Genomic DNA, 24,760 nt, shown 5'->3' on the forward strand with positions numbered 1-24,760 from the left:
GTTTAATGAATTCTAGAAAAAATAACTTCTGGGATTAAGGATTTATTTAAAACATAAGATAAACTAAAAAACTCTCCATATATATTTTATTCACTAGGATTTTAAAATCAGTATGTTAGTCGTTGTCAAATGAACAGTGTTTCTTTTACTAGAACTATGAAAGACTTAAGAAGGAAGGTGGATAACTTCAATCTTGAAAATAACATCTGACAGGGCTTATTACTATTAGGTGACTCAATTAATTGTTACTTATTCAAAGGAGGCGAATAGGTTTGGTTTCTTCTCTCTGCACTGCTTTTCTTATTGCGAAATAATGCAAAGTTTGGTATTTAATGTTTTAAAATAATTTTTTTTCTGACTTGTAATTCGTAGAAGTCTTCAGAAGATCGTGTTGCTGAACTGGAAAAATTACACAAAAAAGAAATGGCTACCAAAGATCAGGAGCTAAATGAGAGATTGCGGGTCCAAGAAAAGGAGTTCCATGAGAAGATGAAGGCAGCTCTTGTAAGCATTGCTAAAATGTGCAGAAAAGACATTTCTCTAAGTCTGAGGTAGATCTAGAGGTCTCAATCTGACCTCATTCCACAGTGGGAATCCTTGTGCATTCAGATATGGGTGCCCTCTCAAAGTCCAGGAGCTCAGAGACTTAAGAGCATGAAAGGAAAACAGCTGCAATGATACAGACTGAATAATGATAACGAATCAATATTGCTGTTCACTGACAGCTGTATGTTCTGGGAAAGATTCTTATTTTTAACACTTTGTTAGACATGTTTTTTTGAATTTCTACCTCTGGATCATTGGAGATTGGCCACAGAAACTAGAGAAAAAGAGGTACAAGGAATGAGGCTGTTACTTGAAATGTATTAATATCCACTATGTCTGTTTGTATTATGTTGACAGGGTTATACATTCATAGTGGTTGATCTCTGGAAAAAAAAATCCTTTAAAGTCAGGCTGGCAGGGATCACTGGTTTCTTTGCTCTTTTCTGTAATCTATAGTTCACTTTAGGTCATTGTGCAATTTCATTTAATAAATGGACACTCATTTATGCTCCTCCTTTGTGGCTGGAGAATAGAACTGAGGACTTCAACAGTTCCTTCCCGAGCATATTAATTTTTTTTTTTGGGGGGGGGGGGGGGGGGGGGGGGGGTGGAATATTTTTTAATTATAAGAAATAGAAGTGTGAAAATATATTAGTGATAGAATCAAGTGAGGACAGATCTTTAATTCTCTAATATGTTACTCTATTTGTTTGGTCTCCACTGTTAAATGCTGAAGTCGCATTACATTTGTTAAACAAAGAAGACAAGTGGTTGCCAAGAAAAGAAAATTGAAATGATTTTATAACAACTTTATTTTCACAGACAAAATATACACTGTGTTTTGTATGTGGAGAAAATATATATGATTATGTTAACTTGTTTATAAATATCCTATTGTACTGTTTTTGAAGGTGTGGACCATTGTTACAATTTATTGTTTTGCTCATTTTTGTACAGGAGAAAAATCAGAGTGAATGTTTAAAAACCCTTCAAGAACAAGAGCAACAGGAATCCCTAGCCTTAGAAGAATTAGAGCTGCAGAAGAAAGCAATACAGGCAGAATGTGACAAGAAACTTCAGGAGATGCATCAAGAAATAGAGGCTTCTAGAACTGTGAGTAAATATTCCAGAAGAGAAAACACTTTTAAGAATTTATTTTGGTGTATATATATATATATTTTTTTTTAAACTGTGACAGATTTACAGATGCTGTGGATCTATTGTCATCGGGTTTGTTTTAATTTCACAATATTTTTGAAGTGAACGAAACTATACGTATTGTTACAGTGTGCTGCAGCCCCCCCCCCTTTTTTTTTACAAGATTGGAGGCACAAATATAGAAATCCATTCTTTGTCATGCTGTAGGATATAAATTCATACCCATGTACATAGGTTTTATGTACATTATACAGGAGATTAAAGCTTTAATCAGTTTAATTTCTGGATACTACTACCATACAAACACTTTAAGGATGCTTAAGTAAGGATTTGTGTAATTTTTTAAAGTATCTTTTGCTTTATGTCACAAGTAAGATTGTATTATTTGCTAAAGCAAGTTTGTACATTATTCAACAAACACCCCAAACATTAAGTTGGAATTTTTGCCTTTAGAGGCGTTTTATCCTTACAGCAGCAATTCAGTGAGAGGTGGAATTAAGATAAACTAGTAGGTATGTATAAAGCCCATAGTCCACATGGACTTGAGATATGTTTAATCCTTTGTGTTTGTTCTTTAACAACAACAACAAAAGAATATTGTTCTCATAAGTATTACTTGAATTATTTTGTTTGAATTAATTAAATTATTTCCAAGTTTTTATTTTGTCTATTCACTGCAGTGGAATAGAACTTTCTTTTTTCAATTAATTGGCTTAACTTAATGGAAGCAATGGTGAAAACAAACTAAATTAATTAAAGGTTTATATAAAAAAGTGATATTTGTTATAAACAAAAGAATAAGTGACTTGTAACTATAGTTGCAATTTTCCTATGTGTATGTGTGTTGTTTTTTTTTAATTTGATCATTTTTTTACATTTGGAATACTCATATTCTTTAAATCTGTGTTCTCTAACAGAAGATTCTTGAATTGGAGAGCTCTCTTGCAAAGTATTCACAAGATGACAGAGATCGATCAGAGGAATTGAGCACTCTGATGGAGTCTGAAAAAAAGCAGCATAATAAGGAAATTAATGATATGGTTGAAAAACACAAGAAAGAATTGGAGAACATGCAACAGCAGCAGGGAAAGCTTTGGACAGAAAAACTTCAAATTCTAAAGCAACAACATGCAATTGAAATAGAAAAAATGAGAGAAAAGCAAGAACAAGAAATAGAAACAATATTGAAAGAGAAAGAAACAGTTTTCCGTACACATATAGAAGAGATGAATGAAAAAACTTTAGAAAAACTTGATGTGAAACAAACTGAGTTAGAAGCACTGTCATCTGAGCTATCAGAAGCACTAAAAGTACGTCATGATTTAGAGAAAGAACTCTCAGAATTGAAAAGTAAAGTAGGTGAAGCAAAGCAAGAATTGGAAGAAAAGTTGGAAGAAGAGAGGAATCAGCACAAAGAAGAGGTTGAACTTATGTTAAAAGAGCATGAGATCTCTATTCAAGGAGTTGAGAAGGTACTCAAAGAAGAACTGAATCAACTCAAGCAATTATTGGAGGAGAAGGACAGACATCTGGAGGAAATAAAAGCACATGAACAGAAGCTAAAAGAATCTGCAGAAAGATCTGAAGCTGAACTTGTCCAAGTGTCCAAAAAACTAGAGGAGATTTCACAGTCTCATCAGAATACTTCTAATGAGCAGGCAAGGACATATGAAGAGGAACTAGCAAAGCTGCAGCACAAACTGACAGATCTGGAAGGAGAAAAATCACAATTTAGGGAGCAGTTAGAAAGAGCTGAATCGCAGCTGAATGAAGTCAAGAATGAGTTAGAATCACACATGTCCCAGGTACATGACCTGAAGCAGCATTTGCAAGAGCAAAGCAATGAAAATACACAGAAAGTAACCTCTCTCACACAACAATATGAATCTCAACTGAAGGATCTACAAAGAGAGGCTGATGAGACAAAGCAAAGTCTAACTGAGAAGGAAAAGGAAATTGAACACATGAAGAAGTTACAGAATGAACAAGTTGAAGAGCTTAAACAGAAATTGTTAGCCACAGAGGAAAGAACTAGTGCTTTACAAGGAGAATGTGAAAATAAACTGAAACGTCAGGAAAATAAAATGGAGAAAATGAAGCAGAAATCAAAAGATATGCAGGAAGCCTTTAAAAAGAAACTTTCCGAGCAGGAATCTAAACTAAAAAGAGAGCTTGAAAACAAGCAGTTGGAGTTCAGTCAGAAAGAGAGCGAATTCAATGCTAAAATGCTAGAAATGGCACATGCCAGCTCAGCCGGAATCAATGATGCTGTGTCAAAACTGGAGTCTAATCAGAAAGAGCAACTGGAGAGTCTTGCTGAGGCTCATAGGAGGGAGTTGGAAGAAATTACCCAGAGCTGGGAAAAGAAACTCAATCAGCAGGTTGAGGAGCTCCAGGAAAAACATGAAATGGAACTGCAAGAGAAAGAACAGGAAGTTGGAGACCTGAAACAGAAACTTGCCACCTTCAGTGCTGAGAAGGAGGGCTCCAGGACAGAAATAACCCGACTGAAGGAAGAACAGGTGAAGAGGGATGAGACCCTGAACCAATTACAAGAACAGCTAAAGCAGTCATTGGCTCATGTGAATGCTTTGTCAAATAGTGAAAGTGACCTGAAAACACAGCTCCAGAAGTTGGAAGGTGATCTTAGTCAGTCCCTGAAAGAGCAATCAGGGCTTCAGGAACAGCTCAGTAAACAGAAAGCAATCGAAGAAAAGGACAAAGCCAAAATTACTGAGCTGGCTGATATGCTGAAAACACTTAAGGAGAAGCTCCAAACTGTGCGATTTTCTCAAGATAAAGATCATGAAAATTATGAGAAAAAAATGGAGGCATTTCAACAACAAGAAACTGAGTTTAAGAGGTTGTCGGGAGAGCTTGTAGCACAATTGGATGCTTATTGGAAGAATGCTGAAGATCTGTTGCAAACGAAAATCAGTGAATTAATTGAAAAGTGTAATGAAAAAATTGGTGTAGTAACATGCAAAATTGCAGATTGTGAGCGCCAAACTACAAAAGTTAAAGAAGCGGTATTAGCTAAAATAAATAAAATTCTTGAGCTAGAAGCTCAACTTAGAGTAGTAACAGAGAATCATTCTATTGCAAGTAGTTCTTTACAAAAGTCAATGGAGCAGCTGCAAGAGAAGGACAACTTAATTAGGTCCATGAGAGCTGATATTGAAGGACTTGTAGCAGAAAAGGAACAATTGCAAAAAGAAGGAGGGCACCAGCAGCAGGCAGCATCAGAAAAAGAAACGTGTATAACTCAGCTCAGGAAAGAGTTATCTGAAAATATCAACGCTGTCACCTCAATGAGAGAGGAACTCCAGGAAAAAGAATCAGAGATCTCTGCTCTCAACAGAACAATTAATGAGCTTAGTGTTAAACTTGAAAGTATGGTAAGTTTAACAGAGAAGGAAGAAGCCATGTCTCTGTTAAGCAAGCAACATCAAGAGGATCGATTGCAGTTGTTAAACCAGATACAGGAGTTATCGACCAGTGTTGAGATGCTGAGTCAGGAAAAAGCATCAGCTCTCGAGCAGGTAGATCATTGGACAGCCAAGCTGTCAGAGTGGAAGATGAAAGCACAAACAAGATTTACACAAAATCATGAAGCTATTAAAGATTTGCAGAGCAAACTTGAACTAAGCAATACCCAAGTCAATAGAAAAGATGAAGAGCTAAATAAGCTGAAAGAGGAGCTAGCTAAACAAGGCAAAAGTCTGGATAGTTTAAAAAGTGCATTGGAACAAAAGCAAAACAGGATAGAAAAACAAGAAAGTGAGTTAACTGCAGAATTAAAAATCCAAGCAGCAAGAGTTGCCGAACTAGAAGAATGCATTGCTCAGAAAACTTCAGAAAATGTTTCCTTAGTGGAGGAACTTAAAAAGTATAATGAACAGAAAGAGACAGAGCAAAAAGAGGTAGCTTGGCAACTCCAGCAGGCAGAGAAGGTGGCTTTTGAAAAAGACAATAGGTTTAAAGAGGCTGAAGAAAAGGTGCTCGATCTTGAAAAGAAAATAGATTCACTGAAAGCTGAATTTGAAGCAAAAGAGAGGGAATTTGTTCAAATGAAATCATCAATACTTAAAAGCAAGGAGGAAGAACTGAAAGAATTAGAAGAGAGACTGAATGCGGAGAGTGGCACTAAGCTGGCAGATCTGAAAAAGAAGGCAGAGCAAAAAATCGGTTCTATTAAAAAGCAATTGATGTCTCAGATGGAAGAAAGGGAACAGCAATTTAAGCAAGATAGAGAAAATCAGTTAAGAGACTTAGAACAAAAAGTGCAGGAAAGAGAGGCCAAAATTGGATCCTTAAAAGAACAAATCCAAAAGTCAACAAGAGAGTCTACAGAATTAGAGAAGGAAATGCTGCAAAAAGTAGAGAGTGCAAAAGCTGCTGTAGAGCAAGAAAAAAATGAAATGCTTGAGAGTGTCCAGCGGACGTATGAAGAGAAAATTCATGTGTTACGGAAGGACCTGACAGAAAAAGATGAATTGTTGCAGAAGTATGAAAAGGAACAACAAGAAAGTAAAGACTCTCATTTAGAACTGCAAAACAAACTGGAGGAACTCCTTAAAAAATTAGAATGTGTTGAGAAGAGAAATCACGAGGAGCAGAGCATGACTGAAAGCCTCAGGAAAGAACTTGAGGAGCAAACTAAAAAATACTCATTGTTAGTGGATGAGCATGCTCGGTGTGGTGGTGATTTAGCAAGCAGTAGGGAAGAATTGAAAGCTAAAGAACAAAAGCATTTGGATATGGAGAACATAATTGGAGATTTCCAGAAAAAATTGCAGGAAAAAGAGTCAGTCAGTCAATCTTTAGAACAGAAGTTAAGAGAGTTGGAAAATAATCTGGTGAGGGTAAATGAAGTGCACAAGATGAAGATGGATGATGCGAGTTCGAAATACAAAGAAAAACTAGAAAGTTTACAGCAACAGTTGGAGGAAAGAAATGACCGCTTGAAAGCTTTTGAGGAAAACGTTGAAGAAAAGACTAAATCTGGTTTGGAGCTGCAGAAGTTACTAGGTGATATGCAGAACCAGCAGAAGGATTTGCAGGCTAAACTGGAAGAGACTGAAAGAGAGAAACAGAAACTACGTAAAGATGTAAACAATCTTCAAAAAGACTTGCGTACTTTGCGAAAAGAGCATCAGCAGGAGCTTGACATAGTTAAGAAAGAGTCCTTAGAAGAAATGGAGCAGAAAATCAGGTAAATTCTTTGTTTCTGGTCTGGTTAACATTTCTTTGCTTTATTTTTAACTAAAACCATAAGACCGCTTTTTTTATAGTTCGGTTTGTAACAATGAAATAATGACTGTTATTTTTCTGTGATTTTTCTAAATAGATTTAAAGAAACAGCAAGAAAAGAACAAGTTAGTAGTAGCACTTCATGAACACACAAAACATTGAGTCAACAGTTTAAAAAGTGGTTTGTCTTTTGGCAAACTAATACCACTTTTGATCTGTTTCAGTGATGGTTATTTTCAGCATTAACAGAACATAAAATACACTTTTAGTTCCCTGAAGTGGGAAACAAAGTCTATTAAAGCTTAATTCTGAGGGCTTCATATCCCTACTCTCTAAGGTATCTTAGCAGCCATTGAAAATTCAGATTGTGAACTTGGGGGGAGGAGGAGATGGTAGAAGACAAATGATATCAAGAATTGTTCATATGTACTGCAGAAACTGTAGTATGCTCTTCCGTGCTCTAATAGGTTCCCAAGTAAAGAATTCCCTCAAAACTCTGCCTGTAAGGAGCCCATACTTCTGATTCTTCATCTTCCTCGGAAAAAAAAAAAAGCCCACAAAAAAAATCTTTTGGAGGAGGTGGGAGGGAGCCTGGTGGTTCAATTCTATTCTTTTTAATGAAACACCTGTACCTTCCAGGTGAATTCAATGGGAAGGAGAATCCCACAGAATTCATCTAATTCAAAGCCAGCCCATTCTAAAATAGTTTTGGAGATAATCCCAGATTTCTTACCTTGCTAAGCTATTCTCATACTCTCTTTAAACTTTTATTTCCTCAGTGTATTTTTTTGACTTTTTTATACAGGTGGGAACAAGAAGATACTGAATTAAAGCACAATTCCACGTTAAAGCAGTTAATGAGAGAGTTCAATACTCAGCTGGCTCAAAAAGAAATGGAATTGGAAACAGCCTTAAAAGAGACGATCAGTAAGTAGGGTACTAATGTAACTGTAATTAGGAGAGGCTAAAAAGTAGTCAGAAAATGGATCTTCAGATGTTTTGGGCAAGACATTTTACCTGGGACTCTGATAAAGACATATATTTTATGACTTAGTGCTGCCTAGAGGAATCAGGGAAAACCTCTCTTGCTTAGCAGAGAACATATGAATGTTAATTGTAGCACAATTAGGAAAACACATGTAGTTGTTCTTCCTTTGCCTATAGGCTCTTTGATTTTGCACTGTTTGTGCTTGCATCTGTCATGGCAAGAGTTACACATGGTAGCTATTGAAACTAAATATCTGTCACATGTGCCAAAAAAAAAAGGTTCTTTTAGAGGTGAAAGCACATTGGTAAGTTTTCATTGTAATACTACTTTGGCTTCAGCAAAACAAACCTGTTACACTCTGTTTTTGACTGAAGGATGCCATTTAGTGAAACTTACAGAATAATGGAACATCCTGAGTTGGCAGGGACCTATAAGGATCATCGAGTCCAACTCCTGTCTCCACACAGGACCACCCAAAAATCAAACCCTTTGTCTGAGAGCATTGTCCAAATGCTTCTCCAACTCTGTCAGGTGCGGTGCCATGACCACTTCCCTAGGGAGCCTGTCCCAGTGCCTGACCAGCCTTTGAGTGCAGAACTTTTTCCTAACACCCAGCCTGACCCTCCCCTGTCGCAGCTCCATGTCGCTGTCCCCAGAGAGCAGAGCTCAGCGCCTTCCCCTCCGCTCCCCTCGCGAGGGAGCTGCAGGCTGCCATGAGGCCTCCTCAGCCTGCTCTGCTCTGGGCTGAACAAACCAAGGGACCTTAGCTGCTCCTCATACATCTTGCCCTCTAGACCTTTTACCATCACTGTAACCCTACTTTGGACACTCTCTAATACTTCTATGTCTGTATATTGTGGTGCCCAAAACTGCACACAGTACTCAAGGTGAGGCCACACCAGCATAGAATCAGAATTGTATTTTCTTAGCTGAGTCTTGCAGACTTCATTCACTATCACCAATAACAGCTACCAGCTGGGTTTAATGTCTGATTGCTATGCTTATGTGGTTATAACTAGATTGCAGCATGTTTCAGATTTTCTTCTCTGTCCATCTTTTGTCACCATAATGTAAGTTGGAGGTTGAAAGAAGAAAGTATCTCTGACTTCACAGTTACTGAAAGTGCACCTCTAAGTGAAGTATTTCTGAAAATTCGTAGCTGTTTCAGATCCCTTCTATAGATAGAATAGGAGATGGAATTACTTAATAAATATTGGTTGTGATATTAACTTTTAGAGAAGTTCCAGCATCAGGCTGAAAAAACTGATCTGGATGCCAAACTGTAAACAATAAAATTCATACATATTAGAGTCAAGTGACATAATTGTCACTGGTATGGTGAAAAATGAATTCTCTTGGCAAGTATTCTTTATAGATGCCTTTCATGATTGTCTTTAATCTTTTCTTTAATACTGTTGCAACATAATCTATCAAAATAAGTATGCTTTTTGATGTTGCCTGTGTTTTTTTTTTACAGGTAAAGCCCAGGAAGTAGAATCTGAATTGATAGAAAACCATCACATAGAGACAACGCAGTTGCATAAAAAAATCGCAGAAAAAGACGATGATCTAAAAAGAACTGTGGAAAAATATGAAGAAATGCTTGAGGTATCTTTCTGAAAAGTGATATGCCTACATACATTTCAAAATAATTCTTCTCCTTTTTTTCATTACAAAACTTGTCAGAAAATCAATGCATTCTAGTAAAGTTCTTCTGAATCTCACTGCTTGAATTATACTTTACATGTGTGGTGTCCTAGCTTCCAATTAAAATGTTTGTGTATGTTTTATGAACATGTAAAAACACCAGAAACCAGGTCCCGTCTCTGATTCAGGAAAAACTATCTGGTTAGGTCTTTGTCCTCAAGCAGTTTTTTCCGTGCTCCAGATTGAAATGAATGTAAGCAAGTTAAGTCTAAGCTCTACGAGATTTTGTTGCTGTTGTTTCTTGTAATATTTAAACAGTGTTTATATGTCATCCTCATGGTCTAGCTCCCTTCTGTGATACTCTATCTGCATTGGTACCATAGCCCTTAAAGTAAGGTTCTGTTCTGTGCCTCATGCAGTCTGTTTGTGTAGTTTTTATGCTGGTAAAGCTATTTTTTAGTTGTAAGTGAACAGTCCGTCTACAAGACATTTGCAGATAAACATAGTAACATTTTAACCAGAAGTTAGCAGCCAAGGATGCCTTCTGTTTTAGCCAGGTTAGGAGTTCAGGTAGAGCAAAAATGCCTGACTACAAAAGACTGAATGTTTTTTGGTGCTAGACTGTACATTGTATTGGGATGCAGGCTGTAATTTTGGTAATTTTAGTCCTGTTTTCACAAATAATCGTTAAAAAGATTGTTTCTTGAATAGTACCATTGGTAATAATTCTAAGAGAACTTGTGTTTATGCTCAGTTAACCAGTCCAAAGAGCTATATACTGAGCATGTCTGAGTGCTTTATGCTAAAAATCCCTAACTTGTAGGCAGATTGTATATTTTGCTCTATTTATGGACATCTGGCAATTTGGGTGGACATGGCAGGCTTATTCAAGTCCTAACTTTAAAGGTCCAAATAGGTCTGTGACTGGAAGTCATGCAAATATAATTCCTTTCTGTTTTCTCATACATTTAGTCTGTATGTATGTCAGAAACATACATGCTGTACATGGTGCATAATCTTGCAGATTTAGGCTAATTTGACTGTTTTGATTGGAGGACATGGACGATAATGTTAACACTGCAGTAAGCTGTAGTCTTGATATTTTAAATTTCAGACCAAGCATTTCTTTTTTTTTTTTTAGCTAATGGTGTATTTGTGTGTTTTTCTGTTACTTTGGGAAGAAAAAAAAAACAAAACAGAGAATTTGCCTTGTTAGCTGAAAAGATATTGCAAGAATCGCAAAAGTGGAAAATATTTATGTTAAATTGAGCATCTGTCCTGTTCATTGAGATCCCTACTAAAAATAGGAACATCTGCATCCACAGCTGTATGGATTTTCTCAATTTAATATAGAGTTACCAGTTATTACTCAAGGGATACCTGACTTGACTCATGGTAGGTTTGAGAAACTTTGCATCAAGACATTTATGCGGAGATGTTTCTCTGTCACAAATGGTAAGAAGATGAAGCAAAAATAATGCCAGTTGCAAGAATGAAGCTTGCTCATGTAATTGTGGAGCTTTTTGCTGGTTTTTAAATGTGGTTAATGATGCTAAAAATTAGACTAACTTGATGTGAGTATATATTAAAGACTAACAGGAATAATTCAGTCTGTTAATATGATTTATTTATGAAGTGGCACTTCTCTTGCTTTATTTGCTGTTTGCTTATCTTTCATGAGCATTTTTATCACATCGGATTTCATTAAAATCTCCCTAATTAAAAGACTTACAAAATCAGCATAGCCTGTAACTCGAGGGGTATGTCTTTTTTCTATAAGTAAACTAAAGTATGTAACTAAATTGAATGCTGTACTCCAGCTAGTTTATCTTAAGTCTGTCTTTGAGCTAAATATGCAATACCTGATTTCAGGTGTGTATTCTTTCATTTGTCATAATGTCTTCCATGTGAATAAGTATAGGCTCTGTGGCTTATTGAAGTCTTAGTCTATAACTTCAATTAAATCCAAATAGTATGTAGTTCATATGTTTTCAGAGTATGCCAGATGCTGTATAGAACAATAAGTTATTATTATAAACCCAGATTCTGTAGCATGTGAGAATCCCACATGATCTCTAAATGTTTCAAATTGAAAATCATAATCTCTATTCAGGGGCTTATACAAATAATGTGTTACAGGTAGGTCCCTTTTACAGAAGTATTGTTTGATTTTTTGAGTTGAGTTTCTTTTTCGCATTTCAGCTACCTTCTATGACTAAGAATGGTGTGCATGCAATTTTGATTTATCTGAACGGACAGTAGTCTAGAAAATGTAAGAATTTAGGTTCTTAGTGTAAAAAAAATAGAAACAACTGAATATACTATGTTTTGAGAGTTTTTAACTAGAACAGTATAACTATCCATAAAAGAAACTGTAGAAAAGTTTAATTGTTGATGTATTTTTGAGGACACAAGTCACGTGAAGAAAAAATAATGTGTGGGGGGGTCATGATGTTTGAGCCATGTTTTTAAGGTGGGTATTCTTAAAACTTCTAGGCTGTAAAACTTCCTCACATACCATGACTTCCCATTCACTATCTTTTTTTTTTTAATTTGTTTTGTTGTGATGTGTGTTTTCAGCTTAGTCAATGTGGGGAGGATGCTTATTCTTAAGCAGAATACAAAGTGACCCTACAGGGAAATAATTGTTTTTTACTTACGGCTTACCCTAAATCTGTTAAAGCTGGACCAGCCTGCTAGTTCTCCAGTTACTTTTCCAGTGAATATTTTGTATCAGTATAGTTTGTACTCCAGAGATTTTGCATGGAATGAAAAATTTTGATCAGCAGTGCTTGGTAACAGTTGATTAATTGCATAAATTTGATCTGGTGCATATCGGAACAGGCAGCTCACTGCCATGCCTGGTTTGTGTGAATGAAGCTGAAGCTTTAATTTAGCTCGGCAATGGAGATCTGCAGTTTGAGTAGGAATTCTATTTCTTAAGCTTCCTAACATGTTATCTCACAAAAAGGCCAGAAGGAATATATTTTAAAAAAATACTTATTTTTGCAAAGTGCTAAATAGTTGGATTAAATTGCTAGGAATTAGATCATCCTATTTTCTCCTATAAATCTACTCATCTCGCTGTCATAAAAAAATACAGGAATGTTTGTTCCTTCTTTACCATTCTTGCCACTGCTTCTTCCCTCCATGCTGCCCAGTGCCCCCTCCCCAACCACCTCAGTGAACAGGAGGTTGCTGTTTCTGTAAAAAATAAATAAATAAATAAATAAAATAAATAAAATGCTTTAGGAACATCCTTGGGAGAGTTGGTGAGAAAAGGATTCAAGTTCTTGTCACTTCCAGAGTATAAGAGACAATTCTGTATCATTATGTGTCCCATTCATAAAGGTCATATGAGCAAGCACAATCTCTCCAGCAGTACACTGGATTACACTCAAACACTGTCGTAGTGCCAGGGAAAAATAGCTCTTTTTTGTAATTTTCAAAAAGATATCTGTAATCCTATGTAATCTGAATTGTTGAAGGCCTGCAAAATCTTGTTAAGCTCCTGTGGTTGTTCCGTGCTCTTTCGAAGTCCTGTAGTATAACTAGCCCTTAGAATGAATTTCAGACATACTCTGTTCTGTGTATGGCATAACTCTTTGGTTGCATTCAGTCCGTTGACATTAGGTCTTGAGTGGTTAGCTGATGATTAATTGTATAACCAGTATTTTGTCCTGTATTTTGAAGGCTCGTGAAGAAGAAATGACAGCAAAAGTTCATGAGTTGCAGGCACAGTTAGAAGAATTGCAAAAGGAGTACAAGCAAAGGATGGCAGAAGAGGAGCATCGAAACCATGAAAACGTGAGCTGGCATTAATGTTTGCTGTTATATCTCTAAGTGTGAAATGTTTAGTCTTCATAAAATTCTACAGTTTGCTCTTAATTGGATTTTATCTGTATACCTGGCCTTCACGTTCTCATACAGTTTGTTCTTTTAGATGTTCACTTTGTCCAAAGTGAGCCTGCTTTGAATCTGCAGTATTTGATGCTACCCTTTTTAATATATATATGAAAAAAAAAACTTTTTTTTTTTTAAATTATTGGGATGGGTTTTCTTTTGTCTTTAGTGTCTTTTTTTATGTTGATTTTACTGGACGCCCTTTTAGAACGAAAGGATATTGCATTATGTCATTTTTAATGTAATTTTTGTGAATTGAAATTCCAAACTGCATTGAAATAGTCCTTTGAATACATCAGGTGTGGACGGAGAACCCTTTGTTGAAGGAAGAGTTGGGTGCATGCTTTTTTGTCTTTCTGAAAACAGATTTTAGTTTGAGGAATTCTTTGATGGATAAAAATACTTCCTGTTATTACATTGAGAATAAGAAGAGTACATGAGGTGTTGTCATTGATCAGAAAATTCATTTTAGCCTTATTATTAGTTTTCATTTTGATAACAAGTACAAAAATATTTATATTATTACATCATTATACTATTGTGTTGTTATATATTATATATTTATAACAAGCACTAAAAGTATTTGACACTAAAAACTTACAGTACAGATAACCTCACTGTTCTTAGTTTTGACAGGAGATAATACAACTCCTAATGTTTGTCCCCTGTTGTACACTTATAACACCCTTTATATTACTGTTATTAAGTATTCCATGAAATGAGTGTTCTCATAACACGAAAAGCAGAAGAAATTTTAAATCATACAGAATCACAGAATCGTCTAGGTTGGAAGAGACCTCCAAGATCACCTAGTCCAACCTCTGACCTAACACTGACAAGTCCTTCAGTAAACCATATCACTAAGCTCAACATCTAAACGTCTTTTAAAGACCTCCAGGGATGGTGACTCAACCACTTCCCTGGGCAGCCCTTTCCAATGCCTAACAACCCTTTCAGTAAAGAAGTTCTTCCTAACAGCCAACCTAAACCTCCCCTGGCACAACTTTAGCCCATTCCCCCTCGTCCTGTCACCAGGCACGTGGGAGAATAGACCAACCCCCACCTCGCTACAGCCTCCTTTAAGGTACCTGCAGAGAGCGATAAGGTCGCCCCTGAGCCTCCTCTTCTCCAGGCTGAACGATCCCAGCTCCCTCAGCCGCCCCTCATAAGACTTGTTCTCCAGACCCCTCACCAGCCTCGTCGCCCTTCTCTGGACTCTCTCGAGCACCTCCATGTCCTTCTTGTAGCGAGGGGCCCAAAACTGAGCACAGTACTCGAGGTGCGGCCTCACCAGAGCCGAGTACAGGGGGACAATCACTTCCCAAGACCTGCTGGCCACGCTGCTTCTTACGCAAGCCAGGATGCTGTTGGCCTTGGCCACCTGAGCGCACTGCTGGCTCATATTTAGCTGCCTATCAACCAGTACTCCCAGGTCCTTCTCTGCCAGGCAGCTTTCCAACCACTCATCTCCCAGCCTGTAGCTCTGCTTGGGGTTGTTGTGCCCCAGGTGCAGGACCCGGAACTTGGCCTTGTTGAACTTCATACAGTTGACCTCAGCCCATCGGTCCAGCCTATCCAGATCCTCCTGCAGAGCCTTCCTTCCCTCGAGCAGATCGACACACGCACCTAACTTGGTGTCATCTGCAAACTTACTGAGGGTGCACTTGATCCTCTCATCCAGATCATCGATAAAGATATTAAAGAGGACTGCCCCCAATACTGAGCCCTGGGGGACTCCACTAGTGACCGGCCTCCAGCTGGGTTTGACTCCATTCACCACAACTCTTTGGGCCCAGCTATCCAGCCAGTTTTTAACCCAATGAAGCGTAAGCCAGTCCAAGCCACGAACAGCCAGTTTCTTGAGGAGAATGTTGTGGGAAACGGTATATATATATATATATATATGTGTATATATATATATATAAATGTTATTATATAATATAAAATTATAAAATATATAATATTATAAATATAATACATAATAAATATAATCCCTGCTGATGATAATCTAGCATAATCTTGTATGGAGGAAGATTCGTAATGGACCTCTAAACCCTAACCATGATTCTGAGAAATACTTGTATTTGGATTTTTTGCCTTTAGGACTTCTCCGTTAACTATGTTTCACTACTGACTTTGTTGTGGAAGTCTACCATAAATACATGCAGTCATTTAATATCATACATTAATTATCAAAATTACATATTCACTGATAGGACATGAAACTTACATCAAATCTATGTACCAGTGATGGTATTTGATATATTTCTCAGTTCTACTCAGAAGTGCATTGAAATCAAGAATTGTTGTTCATGTTATATTTCCTTGCCTTTCTTAATTTTTCCATGACTTGTCCTTGGTACGTTTTTCTGAAACTAATTTTGTTACACAATAACGTGTATTTGCAGCTTTACAGAGCTAGATGAGAAATCTGGACAGGGATGTGGACATACCTGAGCATAAGCATACAAATCCACACAGGGATTTGTGCAATCCACACAGTACGTGTGCAAATAATTCACCCCATAAATACTGTTTAGCAATTATTTTTATAAGTATATTTATGATTGGGTAATTTCAGTTTTTATTATCATCAGATAATCAGTGAGTTGATGTCTTTTATTTTAGCCTGTATACAGAATGATATATTCATTTTTTTTCTTATTTGCATTTTCATCTATTTTTGTTGTTGTTGTTCTAGGTGACAATAGCAGAACTTAAGGTAAGTTGAATTTTACGGATTTTTGCTTTCTAGATAGTGCTGTGTCACAGCAACTTGAAACTAGGAATACTCTTACGTTTCTGTGTATTAATTAAAAGGTGAAAGTTTATTGAAAAGTTACCTATCATATCCTCAGTAGTTTATTTATTTCTGTATGTGGCTGTTCTTTCAGGCACAGCTGGCACAGAAGACAACACTAGTCAATGATTCAAAGTTGAAAGAGCAGGAGCTCAAAGAGCAGGTAAAGGTTTGAATGAGGGAAAAAAGTATTCTTTTTGACTTGTATTTGCAATATTAAATGTTTCGTTCTTTTCAAATGATGATGTATTACATCTCCACACAGGAAGTATGAAACAAATATGCATGTAAAATAGTTTTGAGTCATACTATCAGAAGATCTGTGCACTTTTTCAAAGTATTCCTCTATCCTGTATCTATGAAAATACCAAATGTTTGTGATGCAAGTTATCAGAGATGTTTGCACAATGAAAAACATAACAAAATACTTCATAAAATTATGGTTCTCCTCTTCTTGTAAAGCAAATATTTTTTGATGTTAGGCAAAAAAAAAACCCACAACCCTCTTACGTGTTTGTGTATAAAATACACGTGCGTGTATCATGTCTGTATAGGTATATGTGTATGTATTCATAAAATTAGTTGTAGATACTCTCGTGTATATAAGTACAAACTTTTTCTTAGGTAGTTAGGCACAGTTTTTAATAACATTTTTTTGATGCTTGAGTTCATTAAAGAGCAAATGCATTTTGCTTTAATAGAATGTCATATTTAGCTGAAAATTCTTATGCTTAATTTTAGCTTCTTGAAAGCACCAGTTCTCATCTTGACTGTTCTCTGTTTAGATTCACGTACTGGAAGACCGGCTGAAAAATTTTGAGAAGAATGTTTATGTCACATCAGTTGGAACACCATATAGAGGTAAATACACAGTTTTCTTCACATAAGTTTTTTCTTTGTTTGAAAAATACCCTTTGGTTTAGAGTACTTATTAATAATATCAGTCTTTCTGAAACAATCTTAAAATGTTTTTGTGACATCTTGTCCCTGTTTTCTTTTCTGTTGTAATAGAGTTGGTGTGTGATTTCAGAAGAGCAAATCATGTAGCATTTTGTTTGATGCCTGTTTTTATGTCTTACAGTTATGAGAGCACTTTATCAAAGTTCTTGAGGTTTCTGTATCCCCAGCGGGAGTGATATAGGCAGTGTCAGTAAAAATGGGATGGAGGGGAATTATTTGTCGTGTTGAATTAATATATATTTATGACTCTTTAAAAATCTTAACAATACAAATACTAGATTTCACAGATCTTTCTGTGATCTGCAAGATTTGTCCTGACATCTTGATCACAGTAATATTATCTCATATTTCATAGAATCATTAAGGTTGGAAAAGACCTCCAAGATCATCTGGTCCAATCATCACCCTACCACCAGTATCACACACTAAACCTTGTCCCTAAGTGCCAGGTCCAACTTTTCCTTAAACACCCCCAGGGACGGTGACGCCACCACTTCCCTGGGCAACCCGTTCCAATGCCTGACTGCTCTTTCTGAGAAGAAATGTCTCCTGATTTCCAACCTAACCCTCGCCTGGTACAACTTGAGGCCATTACCTCTAGTCCTGTTACTAGTTATCTGTGAGAAGAGACCAACCCCCAGCTCCCCACACCTTCCTTTCAGGAAGTTATAGAGAGCAATAAGGCCTTCCCTGAGCCTCCTCTTCTCCAGACTAAACAACCCCAGTTTCCGCAGCTGCTCCTTACAGGACTTGTGTTCCAGAACACAAGTCCGTATTTGTTAAGAACACTCCTGTAAAGAGTCATAGTCATAGGTTGGTGTACTCCTTTTTGTTTCTTCATATGTGTCCTCAATCTCCTGCCTTATGCGTAGTTTGTGAGATAGCTAAAGCTTGTCTCTTGGCCTCGTACTACAGTTCTACAGGTTCCTTGATAACCCTATAGCTAACACAGATCAAAAGTACTTTATTGGAAAAAATATTAACACTTGCAGTTATTTCAATTTTTCTTACATCTGCTGTTTCCCTATTTCGCCACTGCTGTTCTTCCATCCTTTTAAAGTAAAGCATTTTTACAAACAAACAAGAAAATCAGAAATTGAGGCCTGTCAGGACTAAGTAGACTTGTTTGACTATCTTAAATTCAGAATCTCTATTATATCAGTTCATCTTTTCTGCATTTACTCTGAAACCTAAATACATGTAATGTCTGAATTCAGATGAATTGACATAACATTAACTCATAGTCAAGAAAAACAACACAATCTAAGCAAAAACATTTTAAGTGCATCTGTTATGAGTAAAGAAGTAAAGATGCACAGATTTTCATTTAAGAAACGAAATTTCAGGAGTAGCGTATTGTAAAGTCTATTGAAGTAAATGTACTGATCCATTCTATTTTAAGCTTTGGTAAATTGCTCTCAGTAAGTTTTAGGCATTTGGCATGATTATGGTCACTACTATGGTGTTTCTTAGTTGATTACATTTTATTCCATTCACTTTCTGGCTAAGAGTAACTTAGATTGTTGTCAGTGACTCTCAGTATAAATATACTCTTATTTTTTGTTGACACAGATGGAAACCTTCACCGTACTGATGTTTCTCTCTTTGGAGAGCCTACTGAGTTTGAATACTTGAGGAAAGTGCTCTTTGAATATATGATGGGTCGTGAGACTAAGGTATGGAAACTTGTATACAGGGACATGTGATTTGGGTTAAAATGAAGTTGAGCTCCCTTGCTGTACAGATTTGAAACACCATGTGTTTGTGATTCATCACATGTTGTCTGTTACTGTCACTGGATTCAACAAGCTTTTTTTTTCCACCCAAAGAGGCATGGTCCGTATCTTCACAAACTTCATCAGCATGCTGAGATGAAGCACAGGGGAAACAAAAGGGGAGAAGACTGGGGAGGGAAAGGGAGGGAGTATCAAATCTCTCACCAAGATACTTATGGAGACTAAAACCTCAATAGGTAGGTATGGTTTTACTAGCAAAAGCCCTGTTGTCAGTCAAACTTAGTGTACTTTGAATGCTGGTATGCATTATATTAGCAGAAGTACTCTTTTGATGTCATCTTAATGCAAACAGGATAAGTAAGAGTTGCATTAAATAACAGCTTGTTAGTAGCTCTGAAGATAGTGAAATACTTCTTTAATTGTTCCTTAAAGATGTTTTATAAGGCTCCCAAATCTGTATACCTTCTCTAGAGAGTATTAATTTGCTTTTAAAAGCAGTGAAAAGCTGCACAGTAGGCTCTTATTGGATGCTGAAAAGCTTGTGAAATCATTCCTAAGTTGGGATTTTACTAGCTTATAACAATACTGATGCTTAGAGATTGACCAGATTCAAAAGAGGTATGTCATAACACAAACATTTTTCTTGGATGATAGATGCTATGTGGATGAATGTATTTTTTTTTTCCTCCCTGGAGTTTTTCCATTCTTTGTAGTACTGCTTTCAGCTTGGACTACTATTAAGCAGAGAGATTTCAGGCAGGTTTGTGTGTTAATTAGGTTTGTTCTCACTGTGCTGTGTACAGAATAAAACTTGGTCTATGCAAGACTTCTTGTCCTTATGGGATCCCTCTTTCTCTTTCTTTTTATCCCTTTCCTTACTTTGATATTAACTCCATTTTTATTAAAAATATAAATGCCAGCTCAAAAAAAAAAAAGTATTATTAGTTAGCTTCTCTTCACAAGCCTGTGGCTCACTGGACGGCTCTCTTACTTTAATAGCATCTGATTGAAATCATTAAAGAAAAATATGTACGTTGATGGATGTTATGTTTTTGAATTGTGAGGGACATAGACAAGAGAGAATGTTTAAAAAGAATTTGTCAGCAATGCTTCAATTTCACCCAACCCTTGAGACATCAGTGGATGACTCTTGCAGATAGCTGATGCAAGTAGCAAAGTTGCATTCAAGGAAACCTAATTTGAAACCTCTTTTGTCACTCATTAATGCTGTTTCTTATTGGGCTTTAAAATATTACTGTACGTGCCTCAAAACTTTGGAAAATAAAACTGATTTTATTTTCCTTTTCAGCAGGGACATACTAAAATTTGCAGCAGACTTGTTCAATAACAGCAACAAACATGCTAAAGTAAATTGATTTTAGGTCTCTTCTGCCATTCTTTCAGTTGCTTAGATGAGAAGATATATCCATCTTATATATATCTTTCATATAAGAGTAAATACATAACGTAAGCAAATATGAATAAATATATATATTTATTTGCCCTGGAGAATACACTGTATTTAACCAGAAGGTGCCATACAACATTTCCACACACAGGCTCCTAAAAGCAGATGAGTATTTGGGGGCGGAGGGGGGAAGATGGAAATTTAGTTCCTGCAATAACTTTAGAAGGCATTGTTTTAAAGTTGATATAATTGAATGGGGAAATGCATTTAATTCAAACAAGCAGAAGAACTTACTTCAAAGCACTACAAATTTTAGCTTTGGGAAATTAGATTTAGATAAGTGATGGAGAATGACAAGCTTATTCAAACTGAATGTGATTGTATTCCTCTCTGTTGTGTGTTTATACTAATATGGTTACCTCTTAGCAGTATTTATGTGAAGATAAACGTTCTTACATATTGCAAAAAAGGGAAAAATTTCTTGTATTGTCTAGTCCTGATCAAGACTGTAGTTGTACTGGCATTTGCTAATGGAAAACTTAAATGGAATGAAAGCTAGCATTTTACTAATTCAAATATGAAAGTATTTTGATGGTTTCTTCACTTTTGCCTTAAATAGTATTTACAAGCTGATACCATGTGCTTGTTGTTCAACCATTAGACATGTGACTAGTAGAAGTGAGCTTAGTGTCTGTTCTCCTGAGGATTGTGTTTTGTCTTATTTACTGAACTATGTCTTGAAAGCTGTTTGGTTTCTTCCTGCTGTGCTAATTGGAGAACCATGAGCAATGGTGATGTGATTGATAAAATGTTTAAATATATAGTCTGAATGTGTTCATAAAGCATTGATAAGCATTTATTTAAATTCTCAACAGAGTCCTTGAGTTAAAAGATCTCTACTGAGATACACCTCTTTGGTGCAGACGTACCCTCCTCCTAGCCTTGGTTTTCTGGGACTAGGCGAGGCAGTTTTTTCTGGTTTTCTCTTGTAAGATGTGTGGTCTATTACCCAGATCATTCTAGTGGCTCTACTTTGTGCAGGGTATCCTTCTGGAGTACAAATAAATACTCCATGTCTCAAAGGTGGTTTAGCAGTGAAATCAGCGATCTCAATGGGCATGATTTGCTCTTCTTTGACAGAAGTTCAGCAGAAGCTGTGTAACTATACAGGACAGTTTGTCATCAGTGTGGCCTGATAAATGATTCTGGAATTGTATCGAGCAGAGCGACAAACGAGTGTGTCACTTGTCTTGAAGTGCTGGAGACTAACTAACACTCAGGAATTACAATCATGATGTATAATCTATATAACCTGCAACCTGTCGCAGTCATAAACTGTTTGACCAATGTACACACGTGCCTTTGGGGTTTTCTGTTGTCCTTCCCTGCAGCCCATCTTGTTTGTTTGTTTGTTTCCCTCTTCCTTGGCAGGTCTGATGAAATGAAATGAGATGGCGTGCTTAGAAAAAGCTGGCAAATTGTTGAGAATATCTGAATTTGGAGATATATGGCACAAACCATTAGGTTCAATAAAACTACATTTTCTACAGCCATGCGAACAGCTGAACTGTCCAGCTCTCCTGCACACTTAATATTAAGTCTTGCAGAATTCCTAGAGGACCGTTTTGGCAGATCCTTCTACTTGTAACTTCATTATGCTGTTTGGAGTCTGTTTTGAGGTCTGAAAGTCAGTCTGAGTGTTGTATGTGTATAATAAATGTGTTTTGATCTGCTCGATACAGGGGAGAATGGAATAGAGTGGAAGTGTGTTCTGTTAGACTTGCTTTGGGCTTTGCTGCTCTCCAGCAGAGATGAAAAATTCATGCAGATCTTTTTTTGGCACCTGGACACACTTTTGTGCATTGTGGAATAACGGGATATTTCTATAGAAGTCAGTTGTGATTTTTGAAGAGTCTACCTTTGACCAGTCCCTCTCAAATTGTAGAGAGACTGATGGATATCATTGTAACAGTATTTTTTATGGAGATCGCCTACCCAAATATATAGACCTCAGAAAAAGAAATGGGGATGCAAGGTAGAATCTCTTATAATAAGACTGGTTATTGTATTTGTTAAAGCTAAGGGTCCATCCGTAGGTAGATATGGAGATGCGTGCACTGTAAAATATGTGTAGGTATTCACACTTAGAGTTACTAGATTTTGTTTCTATTATAGTGAAATAGACTGCTTGAGAAATGACTATGCAACTGTGAATAGTATTGAATAATTCTGTTTTAGAATCTCCCTTGTGGCTTCAAGAACTTGGAAAATTTCAAGTCATTGATAGTGGTGAATTACAAAACGCACATTTACAGGAAGTAAGGTTTTAGAAAGTGTCTAAAGCATCTGTGCTTTCATGCAGTATTTGCTGTGTTTGTAGATTTTTTGTTAATGTTTGCATGCCATTGTGTCCTGTAGAAAACTGTTGAGAGGGTTTTCTTGGTAGCTCTGTTGTAAGGTGTCATAAGGAATAGATTCTAAGCTTGGTGCTTTCTTTCAGTCCTAGATAATTGTGATGAAGTTTTTTATAAATGAAGTCAGAAAAGCATGATGTCAGTTTGTGACACTGAGCATGTTCCTCTGTGCATCTGGGTACTGCAGTAGAGGCACTTCTAAATTATGGGAACTATTTGTCAAAATGAAGGTTTTTGAACTGAAAGTGGTCAACAGGACTATTTTTTTTTTCTTTTCATTTTTATCCCTAGTTAATGATATACGGAAACAGTTGTTGCAAATCAGGGAGTTACCTGTTGATTTTAGCTGTGGTCATTTTTGTCATGCGGCTGCTTTGTTGCTGCAGTCTCCCTCTTCACTCCACATGTGAGGCTGGTAATAAACAGTAGACCTCCAGAGCAGCAATCTTATCTCACCCACATTGTTGAAGAGCAGCAGTTACTGCTTTCGTAGCAGTCACCTTCTGTTTAAGCTGCACTGTGGTTATTGCTTTGACCTTTCTTGTAAAAGTCAGCAGAACCTTGTTTAGTGCCTTTTGGAATTTTTTGTTCCCGCTAATCTGTTTTTAAAAGAGAAATAATCATTGCTTGTTTTGCACAACGGTTTGACATTTTGACATACTCCATCTGAGGCGATCTAAATGATTTGCTATTTAAATATGACATTCTGTGTACCCGCTAAAAATATTTAGACAACTGCTGTTCCATGTCTCACATTTGGATCTGCTTTCTCAGTGTTTAATTTCTTTGTGTTTCTTTACAAAATATTTGAATGATAGGAATATAGTTGGATTCATAAGGACTCTTTCAGGTGCAGCGTGCCTCAAATGTGCTTTCCAGGAGCACCATATAAGGATGAAATGTGGTAGGAGCAGGATTTGCAACAGTATGATTGTGATTTCTTCATTAATGGAGTTTAAGTAGATACAATGGAGCTAACGTCATATTAAAGTAGCTGCAGTTTGTGACAATGTGAAATGAAGACTCTTCATGGTTTCTGTGTAATTCACATAATGTATGATGTCATGCAAATATGTGTATCTCATGGTTATATCTTACTCCTTTCAATATGTTTTCTGTTGAAATTACTAAAAATAGCATCCAGTATTCTGAAGTGAAATGCATTTTAAAATATTACAAAGCATTTTAGGGCACATGAAATTGATTATAGATGATCTGTTTCCTTTTAGACAATGGCCAAGGTTATAACAACAGTTCTGAAGTTCCCAGCTGATCAGACTCAGAAGATACTAGAACGAGAAGATGCTCGACCATTGGTAAGTTGTGAAAGCAAAGTGTAGTTATGCAAAAGAGATGAGGTAGCAAGAATAAGAAGTTGGAAGCTTTCTTTAGGTCTCCCTTTCTCCCTTTGCTCATTCAAGAGAACTTATCTACTCCTCTTTTTCTTCTTCAGTGGAATGTCAAATCCTGGCAGTAGATTTGAGTTTACAGCAAAAGGGGGGGGGCGGGGGGTGAGACCAAGCATATTTTCTTAGCTAGAATTTCATATCACTGGTTAAAACATACTTGTGAAAGCTGTGGTACAACAGAGCAAAGCAAGTTCAGTCACTGCTACTATTATGCAGATCAATTTTCATACCGAAAAAGTAATCCGAGAGAAAATTCATGTTTCTTAAACTCAGAAGTTTCTGTGGATTCATAGCAGTTTTCATGAAAAAAAAGATTATTTTTTTTTTACAGCCCTAGGATAAAATTTCTGACAAAAGCAAGAGCAATGTTTGCTTGTAGAATAGAAAACTGATTAGCTCACTCATCTGGGATATGCATGATTGAAGTGAAATATATACATTTAGGTTAGTTTTATGTCAGTATCCTAATAAGTTGGTTTTTTTTATTATTATTATTTTTTTGTACTTAACATCAAAATATGTCAGGTTCACTCTCAGT

At 36.6% G+C, this 24,760-nt stretch overlaps 1 protein-coding gene across 9 annotated transcripts in view; it reads left to right on the forward strand.

Annotated features, from left to right (window-relative positions):
- Nucleotides 1-24,760, forward strand: part of GOLGA4 (golgin A4) — a 63,607-nt gene that overhangs the window by 33,193 nt on the left and 5,654 nt on the right. For all 9 annotated transcript variants that reach the window (XM_013196053.3, XM_048075465.2, XM_013196054.3 and 6 more), the window contains 11 exons: nt 373-504; nt 1,504-1,659; nt 2,622-6,919; nt 7,763-7,884; nt 9,423-9,553; nt 13,286-13,399; nt 16,197-16,217; nt 16,390-16,458; nt 17,081-17,156; nt 18,828-18,931; nt 24,043-24,129. In XM_013196053.3, the coding sequence (XP_013051507.3) occupies nt 373-504; nt 1,504-1,659; nt 2,622-6,919; nt 7,763-7,884; nt 9,423-9,553; nt 13,286-13,399; nt 16,197-16,217; nt 16,390-16,458; nt 17,081-17,156; nt 18,828-18,931; nt 24,043-24,129 (5,310 nt within the window). The remainder of the gene's footprint in view (nt 1-372; nt 505-1,503; nt 1,660-2,621; nt 6,920-7,762; nt 7,885-9,422; nt 9,554-13,285; nt 13,400-16,196; nt 16,218-16,389; nt 16,459-17,080; nt 17,157-18,827; nt 18,932-24,042; nt 24,130-24,760) is intronic.

This window comes from Anser cygnoides, chromosome 2 (genome assembly GCF_040182565.1).
Source record: "Anser cygnoides isolate HZ-2024a breed goose chromosome 2, Taihu_goose_T2T_genome, whole genome shotgun sequence".
Taxonomy (NCBI): Eukaryota; Metazoa; Chordata; class Aves; order Anseriformes; family Anatidae; genus Anser; species Anser cygnoides.